The sequence below is a fragment of the Eucalyptus grandis genome, chromosome 3, assembly GCF_016545825.1.
Source record: "Eucalyptus grandis isolate ANBG69807.140 chromosome 3, ASM1654582v1, whole genome shotgun sequence".
NCBI classification, from domain to species: domain Eukaryota; kingdom Viridiplantae; phylum Streptophyta; class Magnoliopsida; order Myrtales; family Myrtaceae; genus Eucalyptus; species Eucalyptus grandis.
In genome coordinates this window covers 6,576,757-6,599,893 of record NC_052614.1, presented here as the reverse complement: position 1 = coordinate 6,599,893, position 23,137 = coordinate 6,576,757, and the positions used below count along the sequence as shown (strand labels likewise).

At 40.3% G+C, this 23,137-nt stretch overlaps 2 protein-coding genes across 2 annotated transcripts; both read right to left on the bottom strand.

Moving 5' to 3' along the window:
* Window positions 1-247: 247 nt before the first annotated feature.
* Window positions 248-14,501, bottom strand: LOC104436275. Its single transcript, XM_010049002.3, has 22 exons — window positions 13,356-14,501; window positions 11,674-11,789; window positions 11,231-11,439; window positions 9,939-10,058; window positions 9,604-9,732; window positions 9,394-9,519; window positions 8,938-8,993; window positions 8,746-8,845; window positions 8,540-8,657; window positions 7,224-7,433; window positions 6,513-6,849; window positions 5,643-5,736; window positions 5,133-5,241; window positions 4,675-4,946; window positions 4,440-4,567; window positions 3,916-4,150; window positions 2,717-2,905; window positions 2,313-2,602; window positions 1,547-1,754; window positions 1,081-1,323; window positions 851-939; window positions 248-720 (listed from the first exon to the last, which is right to left on the bottom strand). The coding sequence occupies exons 1-22, from the start codon at window positions 14,222-14,224 to the stop codon at window positions 573-575; spliced, it is 4,395 nt and encodes a 1,464-aa protein (XP_010047304.2). The 5' UTR covers window positions 14,225-14,501; the 3' UTR covers window positions 248-572.
* A 3,147-nt stretch (window positions 14,502-17,648) lies between these two features.
* On the bottom strand, window positions 17,649-22,081 carry LOC104436273 (RNA polymerase sigma factor sigC). Its single transcript, XM_010049001.3, has 7 exons — window positions 21,877-22,081; window positions 21,448-21,611; window positions 20,526-21,068; window positions 20,219-20,449; window positions 19,086-19,226; window positions 18,762-18,962; window positions 17,649-18,357 (listed from the first exon to the last, which is right to left on the bottom strand). The coding sequence occupies exons 1-7, from the start codon at window positions 21,968-21,970 to the stop codon at window positions 18,076-18,078; spliced, it is 1,656 nt and encodes a 551-aa protein (XP_010047303.2). The 5' UTR covers window positions 21,971-22,081; the 3' UTR covers window positions 17,649-18,075.
* Window positions 22,082-23,137: the final 1,056 nt, after the last annotated feature.

The following is a 23,137-nucleotide window of genomic DNA, read 5'->3' as shown; positions in this document are numbered from 1 at the left end:
AGGACCATGATCACTCCTATCTCCAAAATAGGATTTTTACCCTTATCAAATTGTGCTAAATGTACGAGGATTGATGTGCTTAATTGATATACACACCACCATGTCCTATCACTCGAATATCACTTCACACGATTATCACTTATCTTGGGTAAAACAAGTCAATGATCTCCAATGATAGCTTTACGCATTAATAGACCCGTGAATTACAAAAATCAAGCTACGTGTAGAAATTAAGAGTACGAAAATCTGCACTCAATCTAAGAATGGATTGCTATTGAAAATTAAAAGTAGAGCAGATCGATTTGTATATGAAAATGAATACAAAGCTATATATTACCCCGCTTGCTCTATACAAGCTACAGAGTGAAAAAAACAACTGCAAGCAGTACAAGGGGGTAATTTCCACGAACAAATGCCTCTCTTTCTGTCATCTATACATTTATTCTCCTCTCTTTCCTGCTCTGTGTCAATAACTCACCTATGTGATCTCTGAAGAAGGGTACAAAAGGAGGGCTAGATTCAAGAGAACAAAAAAATCGTGTTAGCGAGCAACAGACTGTTAGCGGATGCCATCACGATTGCCAAAACAGCTCAAAAATACTACTATACAGCGACCGATCTTGAATTTCCAGGTTCGCCACATGCCAATTGATTAGTTGTGACTGTAAGATTTTACATAAGACCAGTCCAGCCGGGAAAATCCACCATTCACTGTCATCCCTGCAACCAAAGCCAGCAATAAGAGGAAAGCATGAGCTTGTGTGCGTGCACGCGCATGCCTGCAGGTGCGCGTGTGAACTGTGAATTATGGTTTAGACTACAGCTTTTACAAGGGGGAAGCAATCCTCACAAGCTAATATTCCATGGCTGAAAGTATGGAAGCTTTTTGCCAGCTGATTGAGCGTTATAGTGAACATATCCACAGAGAAATGCAACCCCCTGGTTCATGTCATATTTGTCAAGAAAAGAACTTCAAGAAATGATTATCAATACTCATTATTTCTTTAGCGCTCATAGGTATAAGCTCCTTTTGCATTTTTGTGTGTGCGTTTATTCACTGAAGTAGAAGTAGCAACTTACAACATTAACTAAGGATGTAACGTTCCACAGCGCATAGACACGAGCTAAGCCTGCAGAACGCCTGGGTCCGTGACTAAACAAAGCATTGATTCCCGCAGGGAAAGGAAGGAGAATTCCAAGCGGTAAGATGAATAAAACCAGGAAGACACCGGCCAATGAAATTGAGTACAACTGAAGCAGAGTCAGCAATACCAAACTGAAGTCCCCTAAAAGTAACATTGAGATGACTAAACCAACAAGATCCTGCAAGAATTCCCAAGACCTTATCAAAAATGATACGAGGCAGTTACTTACTGAAAAGGATAAAGCTTTGCCCAGGAGCCCAGCAAAAGCAGCAGAGGCTCTTTATGGCGAAGTGGTAAAGTGTGAACTTTTTCTTTACATCAGTGGATGAGTTGGTGATTTTAACTAGAAGAATCTGCGTGCGCAAAAAAGTGTGCCTGTCTTAATAGAGTAAAGATTTTACCTGGTGGCCAACGGGTTTCGTATTATGAATCATAAAAGAGAGAAAATAGAATAGATTTCTTTTCTCTTCCAGCATCTGCAAATTGTTCAAGTCCAAGATTCCACCTACAGTCCTTTTTCGCCTCATATGGGTTTCACTGCTTCGAAGCCGACTAAGAAGGCCCTCTGCCAAGTCAGCCGATGGCCTTTCTTTTTGAATTCTCCTCATACTATAAAATAAGTGAAAGCAAAAGGCAGAGTGTAAATAGTGAATCAAGCAGAAGATACTGTACCATACACAAACAGAATCAGAAAGCTCTGCACCCTACTATCCTCTGAACATGACTAGTAAGCATTAAATGACTTGCGAGGTTTGTTATTTGTTTGTGGTTTTACTGTGTCTTCACAAGGCAACTAGCAAATTAAATGACTGGTAAGAGTTCATCATTTGTTCATGACGATAGGTGAAAAGCACTCCCACCGCAGTTTTCTTTGTTATGTGAACATGTTGCAGGTGCTGTGGTTCTGTTTCCATACGCCCTCAATAGCCCCCTTTTCCATCTCTAACTATTAGAACAATCAGAAATACAACAGAGATGAAACGAATGTCTCAAGACAAAAGCTACTTCACTAAAATACCATCTGAATGTCTTTGATGCCACCATATTATGGAGGTAACTAAGGCAAGTAAAGATTAATCACCAGCAAGACCTTTTCCATAACATTTATAACTAAATAGATGATAAGTAATGGACATTTTACTGGAAACAGGTGTTAGAAATTGATACCTTGATGGCTGCTCTGTTCGCACAGGCACATGTCTGCTTGAGGAAGACACAGACTGATTTTCATCTTCAACAGTGTTCACCAAAAGCCCATACTGGCAATAACCACAAGCTGTTGCCTGGAACCAGGCAAGATCAACACGCATTCCATGGATCCTCAGAGCAGGATTAGCATGAGTTTCAAGCCATCGCAGGACAGATCTAAATGTCACCCTCAGTCGTCCACGACGAACTAGGCGCAATTGTGCATTCAAACCAGCCACAAGTCGATACCACGTCGTAGGTGGAATGGACTGCAAGTCAGAAAGTGTCCAAGTCAACAGAAAATGCATTAATCACGGCAACCAACTGGCCATCAGAACTTTTGCCAACACCATCTTGTAACAAGTAGCGTATCAGATGATAACCTGGCTCAGGAGATTGGTGAGAATACTGTCACTTTGAAGAGAAAAAGGAGCCATATAACTGCCATCACCTCCAAAAATTATGGACATCGGAAATCTTTGATATAGGCGAGGAGGAAGATCACTTCTTTTTTCATCTCCGCCAAGGAAGAAATCCAGATAAGCCAGCATAAGATCAGATGTTGCAGCCACCTATAAACACATAAATCAGCTCAATGTTTTCTTCCCTTTTTCCTTTCAACAGCTAAGATCCTTCGGATAAAAACAAGGAAAGCCCCATGTCAAAAGAGACTTTGCCATCTAAGATATTAGTTTGGTGGCATGAACGACAAATCACCATTACAAATATGGAAATGCTATAACCAGAGTCTCTTAGTAATTGCACAAGAAGAAAGATGAATAATTCATCACCATCTAGCCAAGAAATCACACATTTGAGACACTTGTCAGTAAGATGTTCTTCTGGACGCTGGTTAAAGCTTGAACCCATAATTTTACCTTAAATGTGATTAATAAGAGAGAGCACAGGGCCCAAGAGTAAAATCACTTTCCATGCATATTATACCATAGAAATGACGTTTGTCAAGATTAAATATCGAGCTACAGTGTCAGAAGAATTCAGTAAGCAATAGGACAGCCCTTAAATATTTGTCATGAGGTTTTCTGAGTAAATGTTTTTATAAGAAAGTTAAATTTGTCGAAGTAATAAGCTAAAGTTGGTCTGAAGTTTCACACCTTCCAGAGAGTGGGAATTACTCTTGGGTGTAAATGTTTTGATTGATACTGTCAATACCTTGTCTTGTCAATGAGCTCTTTTTTACTTTTTTTTTTTTTTTGGGGGGGAGTGGGCTTTGAGTTCTTTTGATAAGAGAGTTGGCACCCCTTTAGTGCCTTTCAGTGAATTTCTCTTGTAGAAAAAACAACAAAAATTACTCAAAAGAACTGTTAAGCATCTTAATTATACCAGATCCCTCCCTCCCTCCCTCCTTTCTTGCTTTTGCTCTATTCATTGTGCAGCTACCATTATAATTTTCAAAGAAAAAGATAAAAGGGAAAGAGAGCCCTTTGGATTTCCTCCCAATCATTACCATCTACACTGCTTTTTTGCAACTGTGATAGCCATAGGGATCTTAAGTGTTCACCTACCCGAAGATGACCATATAATTTACAGGAGATTCAACCAGCAATTCAGAAACATATACCTTAATGCCTTCATAAAGAGCCCTTGAACGGCAAGAACGTAAGCAGGCATGATCATATTCTGATCTAACAAATTCACGTAGACGCTGCAACTTTATTCTTCGACGCCATTGCTGCCATGACCATGCAAGGGGATAGCCAAGGACAGAGAGAATGCTATACACTGCTCCCTCCCACCACTGGTAAGCAGCTAAAGCATTAATCTCATCCACAAACGTATTGAATGCACCTTCATACCTGCCAGGTGACGATAACAATTTTAGAAGACTCATGTACTCAACAAGGCTCCCATAGACTAGCTTAGCTTGCACCTGAAATTGAGTACTTAAAAACTGAAACACCTTAATCTATTAGCATGACCTTGGATAATTTTGCTACTAGCCCTAAAAATTAAGTATGCTAAATGGTCGATAAACCTCTAAGAAGAACTTTGAAACATATTAGCCGAGAACCTGAAAAAAAAAAAAAAAAAAAAAAACTAATAGTGCAAAAACAAATTAAAAAGAAAAGGAATACAACAGCTTACACAATTTCCTTTATTTGCTCTGGAGGAGTATGTGGAAGATACCATGGTTCACTGAAAGTATTAGGACCCATGAAATACATCCTGTGCACATGACTTTGAGACTCCTCTGCTCTGTTAGTCTCCAAAACCTTAACAAATGAAAATTATCCTAGCACTTAACAATTTTAAAAGTATAGGAAGCCATAAATAATTAAAGGAATATAATACACTTTTATCACCAAAAAAATTAATGCACCTCGTTCAAAGACTCCAAGAAAGGAAAGGAATGATCTATCTGAGAGCCACGCTGCGTGGGGGAGGGGCCTGGTAATTCATCAACCCCAACAAATTTCATTCTTGCTACGCTGAGAACCAGTGCTAACAGTATTAAGAGACCCACAAGAAGAAGACCAAAAAACCACGGCCCACCAAATGTATAAATTAACTCTTCAAGAGCCGTATAACAATGTGGCATGTGATATCTCTCCGAAACGCACTTGTATGGGCAAGGAGTTTCAGAAATACCACCTGTTAGGATGAACATATGATTAAGGAAGGATCATCATGTAGGGAACTATGCAGACTTGAAAGAAGATGTATGCAGTCCACATCAAAAAGCGGAATATACACATGAACAAATAGACTTGAAAGGTCATAAATGTGCAATTGTAGGTGCAAGAAAATTAAGCCAATCTGATACCCTTTTATTATTACCTCGAACTGAAATATACTGTGCACGACGAGGAAGCTCATTAGCAGGACAATGGTGACAAAGGGATCTATCTGATCCAATTACATTTTTATATGTTCCAGCTGGACATTCCTGAACAAGAATAAACAAGACAATGAGAGATTTGGAGTTTGGAGTATATGATAAGGAGAGGTTTGTTCAATGTTCATCATCGCTGCAATTTGAAAGATGCATCAACATTAAATCAGGAGAAGTTCCAATTACTTCAATCTCTTCAGATGGGGTACACGCTCCAATGAACTATTTACATGATTATATTTACAAGAAGGCAAAGCACATGATGATAATAACCCAAATATCCACCATACAGGAACAACAAGTCCCAATAAGTCAGTCATCTCTCTCGTTAGAATTTTGCACTGGAAACATTGCTTCAATTACCAATTTCCTTTATAGTATACTACTGGAACAAGATTAACACAACTATATAACTGAATTCTAAGGCAACAGCATCTCAAATTCTCAATGCTTACCACACAAAATATCCCGTAAAGCCCTTTTGGACAAGCTTTCCCACTCAGAGTACCGTTTTCACCAACGTGGCCATGGTCTCCACCTTGCCCACCCCTAGCAGAATTGCAAGGGTGAAAATAATGAGATTTCTAGCATTTGAACTTCATAAATTATGACAACTGCAAATGCCTTGTGCGCAGACACTCGCACACAGAGAGAGAGAGAGAGAGAGTCCAGTCGCTTTTCCTAAGGCTGAATATGGAACTGCAAGAAAGGATATGTAGCATTCATTGTTTATGTCAGAAGAGAAGGACATAATCCATCTAGTTTTCTTCCAGTCATCAATGATTTTGGTTGTTTGCTGAAGCTGAGGGTTTCTTAGAGTCAAATTTGATTTCCTTATATTGTATTACCAAGAACTTTAATGCAGTCAAGGATATGTAGCATTCATTGTTTATGTCAGAAGAGAAGGACATAATCCATCTAGTTTTCTTCCAGTCATCAATGATTTTGGTTGTTCGCTGAAGCTGAGGGTTTCTTAGAGTCAGATTTGATTTCCTTATACCATATTACCAAGAACTTTAATGCAGTCAATTTCCTATAAATGAAATTCTCTATTTTCTCCTGATAGTCCCAGCTAAACAAAGGATCGAAAAAGGCATTTGTCAAATCTAGAAGCCAAGCTAAGCTGCCCTCAAATCCTAAACTTGCATTCTAAGTTCTGGACACATGTTGGAGTAAATACACATTTAGCAAATGTGATAAAAGCGCATGAAATACACCATGAAAGTAAAGAACGCCACATGGGTGATTAACTTTCCTCCTCCTTACTGAAGGGGAAAAGGAAAGAGTGGAGAACAAGAAAGCTAAAGAAAGGGGCATATACAGACCCAGTATCTATGATTCCTTCAACGCTGGCAATGGGCTGGTATACATCTCCGGTGGGAATATCAGACCAATGAAAGTGAATCCTTCCCCCACCTCCACCACCACCTCCGTTAGGACTTCCTTTACCTCCAATACTAGAAAGCACTGCAGATCCTCTGAGAGTCAGACCTCGCAAAAACATTAGTACGGTACCCCCGGAACCACCACCAGGTCCACCATCTGAAATATCCATTATATTATATTTTTCCCGCTGAATAGTACGATCAAAACTTTCTCCATCAGCTTTTAATGAGCCTTCAATGGACAAGGTTGATAAAGGATGCTCTGCAGAACCCATTACTGATTCAAAAGAAAAAATTACATCAAGGCAAGGAACCCACATTATTAACACACATTATAACCAATTAAAGCAAATTTAAATGGAGCAAACTTGTCAATATCCATGGGTCCAACTTACAATTAATGACTTCCATATTAGAAGGAAAGAAACAAAAAGGATTGAGTGCTAATTAACCATATGCTGCCAGGGCCTTGAAGTCTCCTTAATCCTAGCCCAGTTGATGGTAGATAAAAAAATTATTTAATATATAAGTGCAATACAAGTTAATGTTATTAAACAAAAGGTGACAATATACTAAGCCATTCATCCAGTGCATACTCAATGTTTGAATTATAAAAGATATGTTCTTCCCAATTTCCATATATCAACTTACCTATAATGCCCCCACCAGACGTTGAACCTCTAAAACTATCATTTCCACTTCCACTGCCAAGTTCACATGGCATTTCTGCATTCCCATATGAAATTCCACCCGGAACACAGACACCCTCATAGCATCCTGACCCTCCCTTACCACCATGTCCCCCGCCACTGCCAATCCCATTACTCAGAAGGCTTCCTCTACCTAATCCACCCGTGCAGCCTGTACAAAAGCCAAAAAATTTCCAGATAGTTCAAACATCCCACATATATAAGGGATAATAGACTTACAATTTGTCTGTACAAGCACCCTGATAAGAAAGGATCAAGGTTTGCATCTTCAATATTTCATATGCTTCAACATTTACTCTTTTAAGCTTTTCCTACACCGCATAGATGGTGAATAATAAACAATTCAGGTGCTTGATTACCACAGTGGTTACCTAGCGACCACTATGGACAGGTGAAGCATTCTAGAGTGGACCATTGAAAACAAAAATATAATAAAAAAAAGGAACTTGTCAATAATTTAACTTTAAAGAGGTAAAAGCAAACAAAAGATGTCCTTTTCCCAAAGCTTATGACTTATCTCATGATACACAATTCTACAGGACAAAATGAAGAATAACTTCTAAAATAATGAGTTATGACTGTAACTTCGTGATACTTTAATCCTCAAGGTACCGAAGGAGTAAATATTCAGACCAAACAACAGATGTAAAAACTTCTAAATTGCCCCCAAAATTAATGTATCCGCTATTAAGCAGCCTGAATACTGTAGGTTATATTTGATCAATAAAAAGTTACGAAGTTGCTTTATTAACTTTTGATAATTCAGCTTTCTTCGTACATATCTACTAAGTATATCAGCTATGAAAAGTTCTTCCATCATATCTCAAGACTCCTTATATATTGCATTAAAAGCCAAACCAGGCTAACCATGATAACCATGAAAATGCCCAAGTGACCCGACTCGTTTCCTAGTTTCATTCTGGGTAAATTGGGTATATGAATCATCTTACACTATGCTGTTGTTTTGATACAATGCAAAGTAAATGAGCAGCTTGAGTGTATTAGGAATGCTTCTGCAACTACACATCCACATTATCAAGATGAGAAAATACATAGGGAGCATAACTTTAGAACCCCTATCATCGCAAACTTCAGCTTTGTGTGGAGGACATGGGGGATGAAATGAAGTGAAAATTTCGTATATCCCTCCTAACCTTTCTCACACAAGATTTAAAATTTATCCAATCTTCCACAACCACCCTCACTTTCATTCCCGCCCCTCCTCCAAAACAAAGCATTATAGTACCAAGTGCTTACCTAAACCAGAAGCACTAACTGTTCCAGAGGAATGGACGGCAATAGTTCTCGCTCTATGGAAATGAATAATGGATCCTTCTATGAGGCCTTCAACAATTATATCCTCAACTCGACAGATCTAGAAGTGCTCAGATAAATTAGTACCATAACATGAAAAGATAATGAAGCTACACTTAGTGAAGTCATAAATCCCAACAAACAAACACCTGGAGTGTGAAAGAGAGGGAGGAGTTCACATTGCAATCTTCAGGTGGTTCAAGCAGTTCCACAGGACAGTTTTGTGATTCGCAGTATAGTCTAGGAGTTCTGCAGGGACATAGCAGAGCAGGTTTAAAATGTTAAAAAGACATAATTGAGAGAAAAAGTGCCGTCAACAAGGTGTAATTAATCCGAATTACATGGCATCTGCTGTGGCATTCTTTGAGGGTCCACGTAAAAGAGATCCTGGACCAACCTTCACATAAATAGGAAAAGTTGTTATTGATATACAGAGAGAACAACCAAAGAGAAAAGCATGAATCCACATGCAATTTTGCAAACTCCTGATTCACCATCGGAAGGTAAATATCCATCACTTTGATCGAAAACTGCAAATTTGCAGGTATGATTACTGAGATAGCACTATTCGGATGGAACAACAACCTCTAGCAAACTACTAATCTTGAGAGTAAACTTCATGCTCAACAAAAGTCATGTATATGCATTACATCTCATGACAGCAAAACAGTTCTACTGGAGGCTCAAAGGAAGCTTTATTTAAACTCACTACCATGGCTTTGTTTCTTACTTCTAGCAACATTTTTAGAGGAAGTAAAAGTTATTGCTAGCGGCATTCCTAATAGAAAACAGCTTACATGAATACTGTAAAAGAGAGACAAAACTAGCCGCTGTGCTTCAATCCTGTCTCCTGGCCCCGATAGATTCAAGAACCCTTGCCCATGAATTCCCAGGTTAGCATTTGAGTGTATGACAGAAGATTCCTGCTAAGGAAGAACAGAAAACTTTCATACCAGAAAGCATCACATGAAGCCCAGAATAAGAGCAGAGTGGATTGAAGAAGATACCCTGAGAACAACCATATAACTAGCCTCAAGCAAGGATGTTGTGACGGTTGCATCTCCATCACCATATATGAGCATTTTGGAATTCCACATCAAAAACATTTTCACAGACATCCGTAGGGCCCCATACACCTAAAGTCAACGAAAGGAAATTATCAAAGATTGTAGACTACATAACCAAAAACAAACAAGCAAGAAAACACGGAATATAACCAGAAGGTGAAGTGCCCATCGTTTAGTCCTATATTTAATGGTCAAAACGCATGATGGGATAAAAATGGAGGTTTCTTTAATGTTAATGGAACAAAAGAGGCCAGGCATGCACAATTACCACTCACCCTAATCACAGAGTCACTCATCAACAACTCTTCAGCCAATACTTCAAATTCGGATGAAGCATAATGTTCTAAACCAAAACTGAGGATTCCTTGGTTAAGCAGACTTATCTGGCCTTGCACCTGTATAATGCAGGAAACAGCATAACCACATATAGTTCTTTATAGAAGCATTTTATCTCTGCGCAGGAAAAGGAAAGTAGCACATATAGAAAAACTATCAATGAATTGATTAAGGATACTATCAAGATTATGGCCATTGACTTGAGAGAAGTTAATCTACTGAAGAAAGTAGGCCAATGACTGGCTATAGAGCAGTTAATCCATAAGAATGGAGAAAACTAAAATAGACAATTGTTGCTCTAGAGATATCCAAGGGCATAGATTGACCATTGCAACTCCCTTGTAGATTTTAATCATATGGTATCTTCTGCTATGCCAAAGGCGAGTACTAAAAGGGCTCCCTCACCCAACCAAACCCCACAAATATATCAAAAAAAAGTTGCTTCGTCTATAAGCCATTTATTTGAAAATTAGATCTATGTTTCCAATCAACCCATACTTTTCTCTTCTTTCCCCCCATTTAAGCTCTTTCTGTGATGTTTCATCTCCACGAGTCCTCTACTGCTTGATGAAATAAAGTGTACTGCGACAGTTGTCACATGTACCTCTCTTTCCTATGCATAGTTAAATACACTTACATAAGATATTCTTATTTCATTTAAGTGTACTTTAACCGTGACATGACAAATAGCCATTAGAAAGTGTCCCTCAAACAATTGGCACCTTAGAGGAACCCAAAAAAAAAAAAAAAAAATCCAAACTTGATTTCCACCATCCTATTGATGTCACTCTTCTAAAGCAGGTAGAGGTTAAGGTCTTGAAGTATCTTGTATCCATAGAACATTTGGCGTAACATAGATAATAAATGAATAGGAGTTAATATCATTCCAATTGCCATTACAAGAGTAATTGTTGGAGGTTAGGAATGTGGTGAACTGCATTGTAAAGCTATGTCTCAGTTAATTAAAAAGGGAAGCTGTGATTTTATAAATAAAAACTTAATACCCTTAAAAGCACTTGAATTTTTTATTTTTTTGGGGAACAATAACCAAAAAATTGCACATAAATGTTTTGATGTGTCAGACAATATAAGTAGCATGTCTGCATATCGTACAGTGCACCCTACTAACTGTGCAGATTCAACAACTAGTGCTTAAAGATAAAGACAAAGGGATTTCCATACTCACTCTAGAGAGAGAGAGAGAGAGAGAGAGAGAGAGATGATGAGGAACCTGAACACGACTCCAGAGCAAGGGAACAGAAGCCCTGGCATAATTTCGGACATAAATATTTGTCCACAGAGGCTGATTGGGGAACTCCATGAGAAGCGTCTCTGTATCTGTCGTCATATTGTGATTGTCAATGACAAGGCTCCGTGGAACAGCATCATAGAATGTCCCAGCAGCACCAGCATTCAGTGGGCAGCTAAGACTACTTCCTCCTGAAAACAGAACAAGATAATGTGCAGTAAAGAGCTATTAGGGAAACAACCACCATTGCCCAAAAGCATCCGAATATGCAACAAAAACATTATCAACACCACACTTAATAAAGTTCTAAGACATGTAAGGGTTTACAATTTCCTATTGTGATCTAATGGATTTTCTTGTGCAGAAATGTCCTGGATCCACCGTCAGAGGGGCTAAAAATGATAGACCTTTGCAGAAAATCTCACCATGTACGTATATCGCAGGTTCATCATGCCTACTAAAGACATTGAGTGAAACTCTGCCACCACCCCCTCCAGCATAGCCATTTCCGCCGCATGCACTTATCTTGCCATTGCCAGTCCTGCTCTTTGCAATAAAGACAATTAGGTTAAAGGGCAATCAGGTATGATGGACAAAAGAATATAGAGACAGGAGATAGGCTTTTATGAATAGAGGACAGCACAACGGCAACACCTGCTCAAACACAGATTAAATACGTGTCTCACACAAATAAAAATCACCATAATATTTGAAAGTGCAGCCAGTACATTTAAAGTTCTTAATCAGCTTGAAGATTCAAATTCCCCAGGACTTGGCCAAAGTTCTCTTCAATGCATAATGGATCATAGCATGGGAATAGGGAATTCATTCCATCGATAGAATTAGACCTAATAAAATGCTACACCAACAATCTCCATTCTCAACACAAGACATGCAACTGCTACAGCTAACTTACCAGCATGCACTTACGCATACATCTGAAAGTTGGGCCAAAACTTTTTATACAGATTTGCGGCAACCGAATGCAGAAGGTCTCCCTTAATCAGATTCAGTGGACCATTACAGAATAACTTACACCATCCAGAACCAGAAACAAAGAGATTAAAATTGAAAAGAACCTGCCTTCTGAATGATAAGCAAGTCTTAGGAAAACAATCAGATATCGATCAAACTTCGCTTGTACTGTATCTTGCAAGTCAAACTGTCTGCCCAAGCTTCAATTGCTTACAGTTCCATAACAAAGATCAACGAAAAAGTAAAAAATGATGAAACAAATTAGAGAAACAGGTGCCTGCTCCTCCCTAAAGGCACTTCGGCCATTCAAAATTGCTCAGCCATATAAAGGTGGACTCACGCTCCAAGTCTGAACCAATAATAGGGAAAAAAAATTGAAGGATATTCTCTCGCTCCTATTTCTCCATCAATTAAAATATGAATATCTTCAACAGATAACTCTGAGGAAAGGACTGTACTAAACCTTATTTAGCTCAAATAGTAACTTTGGTGACCAACAGCAAGAATTACCCATCGTTTCCTCCTTTTGTAGGTTATAAAGTTCATAATGCTTCTCCAAGCTTAGTTGCCTGCCGTTCCAATTACTATGTTCATCATAGAACAAAAACTGCTAACTACCTTCAAATTCAGCTGAAGCCCTAAAGAAAAACTCATAGCTCACAAAACACGGAGAGGACTCAGAGTCCACGTCAAAGGAATAAAGTTCCTTATAAACGAGACAAGAATGGTAAATAAGACGACTATAAGATATCATCTTGTAAGTTTCCATCCCCTTTCCTTTACAAAACAGGACAAGCCTAATTAACCAAAAAATCCATTAATTTGCTATGACCCCCCACCCCTTTAAAAAAAAAAAAGGAAAAGGAAAAAGGAAGAAGCACCTAATTTGCCCACAAAACTTCCCAACCGTTCAGAGAAGCAAATTTTGATCATTCTTTTCATCTAAAAAATGCCAAAAATGTGCATGAGTAAAGAAATTCCCTTATCCATAAATAAATTCAAGAGAAAACTAAATTAGGAAAAGGTAAACACGGCAACATCTAAGAAATCTCCAAAATTTCTTGCCACAACGCGTCCTATATTCACACACACACAATCAGGAGAGAGAGAGAGAGAGAGAGAGATGAATTACATTTTCTGAGCTTTGATGTAAATGCTGCCCCCAGAACCGCCGCCGCCATTGCTCCCACCATCACCTCCGTCGGCCAAAATACTCCCATTCACCTCCAAGTACCCTGACACCGAAATCTTGATCCTCCCACCACCACCACCTCCAAAGTCCGCTTCCTTACTCGTAGTCCCCCCTCTGCTACCGTAGCTACACGGCTCATCAAGCCCCTGCCACGAGTACGTATCCCCACCCCACACGTCCGCCGCCGTCTTCCCTTCCTTCTTATCCGCCTCTGTCAAGCACCCCGCCCCTCTGCCCCCGTGGCCGCCGCCTGCCCCATCCACCCCCTGCGGCGTCCCGCTCGTCTGCGCCGGCGGCGCCCCGGCCATAGCCGTCGTGTTGACTGCAGTCCCATTGGCAAAGCTCGCGTTATTCGCCACCAACTCGAACGAACCCGTCACGATAGACGCATTCTCCCCCAAGGAAAAATTGCCGGTGATGTTCACAGCAATCTCACAGCCCGCTTCCGGGCAGTGAAACTTCACCGACGGCAGGACCACGAAATTCCCCGCCCCGGCAATGTACACGTCCTTCGTGAGATTCAAATCCCCGACTATCTGACACGTGGAGTCCAGGGAGCCGACGCCGCCGAGATCGTCGGTGCATGACACGGAGGGAGGGTGCGGCGGCGGAGGGGGCGGCGCGGGGGGCGAGTAGTCCTGGTGGAAGAGGAACCCGTCGAGGTCGGCCACGGAAGAAGAAGAAGAAGAAGAAGAAGAAGAAGCACCGGTCTCCGCGAAAGCGACGTAGGAGGAGAGCCGGCTGAGAATCACGGCCAGGACAATGGCGGGACCGCCGAGACGGAGCACGCGGGAGCGGAATCGAGCCATTCGCCGGTGCCGGAAGACATCTAGAGCGGGGGATTGGGGTTCGATGAGGCGCTCGGGAGGTGGAGCTCCGGCGCGACTTCGACGGCGGACATGGCCGAGCTGAAGGAGGAGGAGGAGGAGGAGGAGGAGCCGCCGCCGCCGCCGCCGCCGCCGCTGCCGCCGCGGGAGGTGATCAGCTGAGCTCGAAGAACCCTAGAAATCGGCTTCCGCGAAAGAGAATTTCCGAGAGGAGTTGCAGAGAGAGAAAGGGGTGCCGAGAAAGAAGATGAAGGTGGGAGAGAGAGGAGATAGAGCTTCTTTACGTGAACAGAAGGAGATTGCTGGCCTGCGGCGACGTCCAGGGCGACTTTCCTGGTGCCCAGCCTCTATTGGCTGGGCCTTTCGGGCGACGAATGGGATTGGAGGGAAGGTCGGAGACACGGTGGGACTGACCGTGCTGGATGGCTACCGCTTAAAGAGAGCCCCACGTCCCTTTAATGGAGCGTTTAGTGCACTCCCTCACCTTATTAATAAAGAGGAGTGAAACCGGACAACTGAGCTGAAACCGAGAATGATAACCGCAGTCAAACGACGTCGTTATCTGAAAATCCGCTTCATCTCTAAGAAAACTTCCCCATTCGTATCTCGCGTTTCAAGATGACTTTTAAAATATCTTTCCTAAAAAAAAAATTATTTGCATGACTTGAAATATTAATTAATGAAAAATTATTTATTTTTCTAAGTGATATGAGTTATTATTTTTGAGAAAATATTTTTCAAATTATTCATTTTTCACATAACAAACGAAACTTTATTAAAAAGCAAAGACAAAGTAGCTATGACATAAAAGGTTGGGTTTTGATAATGTGTATCTTGTTATGGAGTGATAATACAAAATCGATCATCAAAATAGTGTTCCAAGCACACTCATCGATTTTTATTTATGGTGAGTTTCTAATAAGTTTCTAAAGACGCTAATTGAAACATCATTAATATGTTTCCAAAATGATGACGGTTTTCCATGATATATGAATTTGTTGTCCTTTGGCTCATTTTCTTTATTTTGAACAAATTATTTATAATATATGCAGTGGTTTAAACATATGTATCAATAATTAGTGTCAATGCAATAAATATCAAATATCCAGGGTCGAATGTAATGACAAGTTTCTCTATTGTTAACAAATGACGGTAATTATTAAATTTTAAGAAAATGAATGGAAAATGTTAATGAAGAGAGCACGTTTGGAAAGCCCGATAAACTAAGTTTAAGAGGCTAAAATTGCCCAGGAGACTTTGCCTCAATGATGAGGCGTTGTTTCAGCCAGACTGCAGTGCGAGTTCAAATTTCTGCGAGACAACATTCCTTATTTCACCTAATCGTGAGGAAAAGGCCACCTCATATTTCCAATAGTTTTTTTTAGGTAAGTGTATGGAAAATTCTAAAACTTATTACGAAAAGCAATTAAATTATAAAACTTATCAAATTGGTGGCAATTGAGTCATTTCATCAAACCCGTTTAATTAAGCTAACAAAAAATACTGAAGTAAATTTTTTTTTATTTCTCTCTCCTATGCGTCGCCAACATGACTAAACATGAAGGATGAGGCCAGAAGATCGTCATTTTGATATATAAATTATTTATATTTAAATACTGTTTGAATTGGATAAAAATAAACTAAAAATAAAAAAATGCATAAGCTCTTCAAGTCATCACTATCACTGCCTCACCACTGTGAAAAGGACTAGTGATGGTGGGGATGGGAGAAAAGTAGTTGACAAGGGTCGTTGGGCCATAGCTAATGTTCATCAACCTTATTGACCATAAAAAAGCTCTTGTAGGCCCCCTAAATCGAGCGAGGGTTGTTTGCACTCACCTAGAATCGGCCAAGGGCCGATAACCCTCGCGGAACACTAGCTAGCCGTCCCCATCATCGTCAAATCGGCAATGGTGGGGCGGCCCCAAGGAGGGCCTGCAGTACCCTTGCTATTTTGCATCTTCCCCTTTTTAATTTTTTTAGTTTAATTTTAATAATATATAAGTAAAAGTTATATTATAACGTCTCATCATTAATGTTTTGATCATGTCATCTTCTGTTAATTAAATTTTACAGAGTTAATAGAAGGACTAAAAAAAATGAAATCGATAATTTGAAAAAATCATCTTCACTCGACAAAAACTAATTTATCAATCGCAAATCGAAAATGATTCTTGATTTTAACACATCGCGTTCGTCCAATTTGTCCGTCACCGTCTTAAAAAATGGTCGCCAACGCTACTTTCGGTGGAACGCGAAGGAGGTGCGGAACACGCGCGGGCCGAGGCCGTTCGGTGGGGAGAGGGCGCGTGACGTGGAGAGTCGCCGAGCCCCGGAAATCTTTCACGAGAGAGTGTATCTCGGATTACGCAGCTGTTGCGACGATCCGCGTCACCGAACGGAAGATGCTCGGCAGTTTTGACTTGCATATTCCACGAAAAGGACATGTCCCATTGGACCGTGAGGTGGACACGACCGGCCGGTGACGTAATTTCGCACCCCCCGCCCCCCGGGGCGGCGGCAGTCGGCGGAAGGGAGGAAAGGCGACGAGGGGAGGACACGTGTCCCTGGGGCTGAGTCAGCCGGGCCAGGGTGCTGAATTTCAGTCGGTGAAAAGGCCGAGACTGGGGAGGAGAGAGACTGGCTTTGCCTTGGTTGTTAAGTATTTTCTGGTGGGCAGAAAAGTTGGGTAGGGGGAGATTCTAGCGGCCCTCTTTTTTCCAATTTCGTGTCTAATTCATGTTGTCTTATCCCGTCTTTCGTGTAAGATGATAAAAGTTATGTTACGGTCAGAAGCATGTGGAATTGATAGAAGGTGCGTCCCTTTCGGCTCGGTTTGGGTCGAGTCTTGTGCATCGGGTTAAATTTCACATCTTCGATCCGATTGAAGACAATCCATCCGAGTCAAATTGATTGTTTGTGATCCGACATGAATAATTGCTCGGATTGTTGAAGAAAGATGAAGTAGCCCCGTGAAGGGCCGATTAAGATTGGACTTGTCAAATGGGTTTGCAGCTCAACGGCGTTTCAAAGTGCATTAAACAACACTTTCAACGGTGTTTCAAAGTGCATTAAAAAACACTGTCAAACAGAAGGGGTTCTGGTGTAACAAACCCAAAGTACGGGGGCCGTGTTGACCCCGTGCGTCAGCTAGGAAATAACAGTGACTATTCTATAGGATTAAATAATCCGCTTCTGTTAGCATCAACAAACCGAATGACAAATCATCGTCCCTAGCCGGAACAAGAAGATTAGTTTAAATAATCCGGAACCACACGCGACTTTTGGACGTACTGCTCCTTTCCGTGCAAGCCATTTTTTTTTTTATATATGCTATCGTTCCGGAGATGTCAGCTGCACCGGTTCTGTGTACCCAGATAGGGATGTTTGCAAGTCATCGCCGTAATTTGTTTTAATAAGCCACCTGATGCATCAGCTTCAACAGACACCATGTTCAACCATGTTCATTTTACATCCTCAGGAATCAACCACTCCTTGCAGAACAAAAGACCCCATTTCAAAATTTGGAAAAAGTCCCTGGAGGAATCAAAAGGACGAGCCACAAGAAATCCCCTCCCACCCACCTGGCTAAGGAATCTATAGTTTCTGTACAGAGTGGATGGTGATGTGTTCCTGTGAGTTACTTTTCTGGCATCAAGTGTAGATAATGCCTAAGGTTTTCTTTTACCAAAAAATTGCTATCTGCTCAGATCTGTGGGATTTCTCGAGTTACTCATCGAATCCTAACTGATGCCGGACTTTAATCCCGTCATCAGGGTACCTTTTACAACTCGAACTTTAAATACACAAGAAGCTCTCGTATGGAAATAGTATTATATGTTTCGATAGTGGCTCAGGCTGCTATATACATCTTTGTCCCTTAGTTTTTCCATGGCCTTTCTTTCTATTCTCCTTATCCACTCCTTGCTCACATTGAATAGTCTTCCAATTTCTTCTAGTGACTTAACCTGATTATCTTTAAGCCCATATCTCAGTATGAGAACTTGCCTCTCTCTAAAGTCCAAGCCACTCAAGAGCTCTTGAATTTGGCTGCTCATGTTTTGCCGTAAGACTGTTTCCTCGGGGCTTCTCAGAGACCGGTCAGGTGTAAATTCCTGCATCACAGGTTCCACATCAGTGAATGATCCAAGTGGTGATAAACATTTGAAACATCGAATTAAATCTTTATTTCTGAGGGAAACATCAAATCGAATTTTAAATTAGAGGGAAACAGACTCAGGAATTTGGGTGGGCAATGTTCAAGTAATAAGGACCCATATCAAAGATGGATTGTCTCAGTCATAAATCACCAATAACTTCCATGTGTGCTAATGGATCTGTCTACAATTTCATGTCCAAAAAACACAGGATAGTATCCCATGAGAGTACTACTCATCTATGCATTTGACCCCCGAAAAAAGGCAAAAAGGAAAGTCTCAAACACCAAGGTCCTGAATGCTGATGATGAATGACGAGGAATGCACGAATGAAGATAGAAGAGAAAGACTTCTTCCCCTACCATATATTTTGCATTGATGCAATCTCCTATTTTTTGATCTATCGAACCAACAACCCTTAGGCATTGGCTAGCTGATCTGACTTTAGCTACGGAGAAGCCAGTTAACTTTGCAATCTCCATATCGTCAGGATATTTCCTGTGGTGGTTATTAAGGGATTTCCGAGCCTTCTGTATCTGATTCACTGCAGTGGCTAATGTGGTCTGCAAAATACAAAAGGCAGAAGAAAAAAGTTAAAATGGAAAAATAAACAGTAAGGCAGAATAAAATCCAGGTTCTTGCTCTCGCAAACTTGCAGTGGCAATTTAAAGAGGAAAGGTACACACAGGAATCCGGATCCCTCTAGCATTCCATGCCACCATTCTGGACATGGATTTCCTGATCCAGTACTGAACATACGTGGAAAATCTGTAGCCTCTTGTGTGGTCGAACCTTTCTGCACCACGAAGCACGCCCATATTTCCTGCCTGTAAAAATGCAACATTCCACACCATTTAATTACCAGGAACTAAAGCATCAGTGAGAATAAAGAGGAGCCTGTCACCCATTTTGAAGCAACTATCACTCATATAAAAGTAAAGGCTTCATATATCCAGTTGCAATTAATTTCCCAATGGTCTTAACTGAAATCTTTTAGAATTCCAGGTGAAGAGAGGAGAAATGCATGTACATAATTGTTTTATTCAAAAAAGCAGATTCTTTTAATTGTTTCTATATATATTTGGAGATCACACCACCAGTCATTATCACAGTCAAGGCCAGGTCATCAACCTGGTGTGGGGCTCTCGGTTGGTAGCAAAGCTTGATCTTAACTACAAAATTGATATAGATGCATTTTCAACTCGAAGAAATACATTACACTTGAGAGTAAAGAATGAGGCAACACCACTTCAGGCCAGACAGAAAAGTAACGTGAATATGTGGCTCAGGTGAATTGCCTTGGCAAAACGAGCAAAATGCCTGCAATTTATTGGCAAACAAACAGAAGCTTGCACAGAATTGCAGGTAGCAAGCAGACTCTTTGCTAAAGTCGTTATGACACTTAACATCCTTCCTAGCACATGTCAGCTTATGACTAGCATGTGCAAGCTCGGTTTGCAGAAAATTATACTACTGTTTTGGATTGATGTCAACTAGAGAGGACTACCAAAAATGAAGACGACTATAAACAATTTACCACATTTTAGACTGGACAAAGAAGAGCCTATTGTCCATTACTATCCATCTCTACTCAGTATTTTCCAAAAAACAAAAGCAGCGGAAATTTTTCCATGGCCTAAGGGTATTCCTGTTCTAATGATTTTGGCAACGTAGTTTCACAGTAAGCAGGAGGTCCCAGGTTTCATTACTGGAAACATCCTCTTTATGATACAAGACTAGGCTGTGGTGGGAGCCTCATGTGTTAGAATGGCATTTTAAACAAAGACGTGGTGAAAATGAGAAACCAAAAGAGCAAGACCTGAATTAGATCTTCATGTGCAATACCAAGACCCCTGTAATTCCTTGTAAGAAATATAACTAAGGAGCGAGTGCTCCTTAAAAGCTCATCCCTGCAAAACCAACCAAAATGCAAGTTCTGACGCAGCACATTTTCATCAACTCCAGCAGCTTCTGCCCAGGTACGCAAGCTGGGCACCTGCCCACTCTCCTCTTCCAAGATTGCTCTTAATTTCTCCAATTCTGCAACCACCTGTATTAAAGTCAGAAGCTATTAAGCAGGGTCCCTTGAGATTACACAGTTATAATGTTTACTAGCTCATTATGACCTTAACTCCTCTTGACATCTCAGCCTCATTCCTAGCAATTATCGATCTTCTTCTCTTGGAATTTGATGCTCGTCTAAGAGACGAAACTGAAGGTTGTTGGAGCCACTTCTGATTGGCAGTCGAAAGCAATGAAAAAGGAGAATTTTGGTTGGGTTTTGCAGAATTTCTTTCTCTTCTTGATTTTCTCATTTCGCTTTTCCCTGACCGAATGATTCTTTTGACATGGTTGTCCCTTTTACTGCTCGTCTTATCAGACACTTCACAAGCATCTGGGGCATCGAAAGCTTTTGACAGACAGGTATGAAATAACTTTAGAGCTCCAAGTCTTCCTAACTGTAGCAAAATATCTCTCTCCAAGTTTAACGCATTTGAATCTGCAAGAGTTTCCTCTAATGCATTAAGATTATCCATTAACAAACTAAAATGCGCTGCCTTGACTGATTTTGGGGTAGTATTGCCTTTAGAGTTTCTTGCTTTGTGTGATATGTGAATCCCACCAGGATCACTGTTTATACTACCGAATGGCCTCTTGCCAATGGTTACCTGCAAATAAGAACTTCAATTAGATTTGGTGCAACCTCACATTAGCCCTGTGACAGACAAATTCCGGTGACAATATGATTTTGAGTTCTCTTCAACATACACTCTAGCTGACTAAGTGCTTCTCTCTCTCTCTGAACTGTTATTTGCAGAGCTAACTTAGATATCCTACACAGATGGTTGACGGCAATAATTGACACCAAGAACTATTCCAGAGCGGAGTAATGCCTAAATGATGCCACAGCGACTTCTCATGCTGTGCCACAACTGATACCGGTTGTTCATTTAGCTGGTGTATAGTGATAATAATGACGGCAGTGATGATGACGATTGACGATGAAGTAATGGCATGAGTTTTTCTTAACAGAGAAGAGTGAGGGACCTCCGTATTCGTCATTTCGGAGAGACCATCTTCCAAAGCAGGAGCGGACGCAGACGAACATTTACACGATCTCGAATGGTACTTATGGCAGGGCTCAACCTCCTCGGCTATACTGGACAGAGAAGACAATCTTCCTGAGCTAAATGAAGCTTCCTTGCCTCTGACTGAATAACCAAAGACTTCCCATTAGTGCTAAAGAAACGGACATAGCAGGAAACAGGGAGATGATGCATGCCACTCATTGTCAACGCACTCATGTTAAAACGCATTCAAAACATGAAGTTCCACAAGAATTAAACTAAACTAGATCGACAGTCATGCCCATGCAAGTCTCGAGCTAGTTTCTACTCCATGCTAAATCCCATTTGACAGTACGTTGACGAGATCAAACAGGAGGAATGAAGTGCCACAAAACGGTAGAGAACTCACCAGAGGAAGAGAGCCGAGTGGGGGAGCTGGAGAGGAGATGAGACTGGACGGGGACGACGCAGCACTTGAGGTTGAGCCTGAAACCCATGCCCATGGAGGCGGATGGATGCAGAGGAGCAGAGAGGAATGGTGTCCATTAAAATGCTTTTTATAAGCAGAGATGGGAGTTCTTGAGAAGAAGAAAGAGAGAGAGAGAGGCTTTGTATGTTGCGTAGGGAAGCATGCTTCTGGTGGTTGTCGCTTCTCCACCACCAGTTCTTCATCTTCTTCTTCTTTCTGATGTTTTTTTCTTCACTTTTTATATCTTCTGTTTATTTAATGGAGAAAATGTGAAAAAAATTGAAAATTTCTTAACTAGGCTTTATTTTTGTAAACAATTCTCAAGAAAGGCTTAGGCTTTGCTTTAGAAGATGGGGAGGGGAGAAAAATGAGAAATAAATGTGGAAAGTATATTGAAATTTGAAGTTTTTTTGCCAGAAGAAAGTAAAAGAAAATTTTCCTTTCTTTTTTAGTGGGGATTGAGATATTTTGTATTGAGATATTTAGTGTGACTGGGGATGATCCTTGAGATGAGGAGAAAGAAAAAACATAATAAATCTATTCAAGATAAATTTCAGTGCATACTTTTTTCTTGAAAATTAATAATTTGAAAAATATTTTTGAAAAAATGATTGTTTGTATCACCTATAAGAAAATAATTTTATTTGTATTACAGAAGAAAGTGTTTAAGCATAGATTGTTGTTAATAATGAAAATCATTTCAATTGGCTAACTATTCTAAACAATGCAATTATACAAATTAAGCGAAATATTTTCTAAATTATTGATTTTGCATTGATGTAAAAAAAGAACACTAGGAAGCGCCCACAGCTTGGTTTCAATAAATACATGGAATAATCTTTAGCAAAGCACATCTGCAGAAAAATCGTATTTAGTAATTGCATTAAATCAACCATCCAAGACTCCAATTAGTTAGGAAGTATCGACACTTTACAAGAGCTTTCGTGTCGTGTCGTGTCGTGTCGTGTTCAACACTTTGACACATATTCAATACTCGAACATTCAATCAATATATGTGGGAAAATCCGATAGCTAATTAACCTTCCTGATATTCATCGATACTCGAGTCGGAATTCCAATATACAAGTTTTCAGCATATGATTCCAACACGCAAGATTAATTTTAAATTTTTTAATAAATGACAAGTCAAAATATTTATATGTGAAAAATAGAAAACAATAATAAAAATAATAAATAGGGA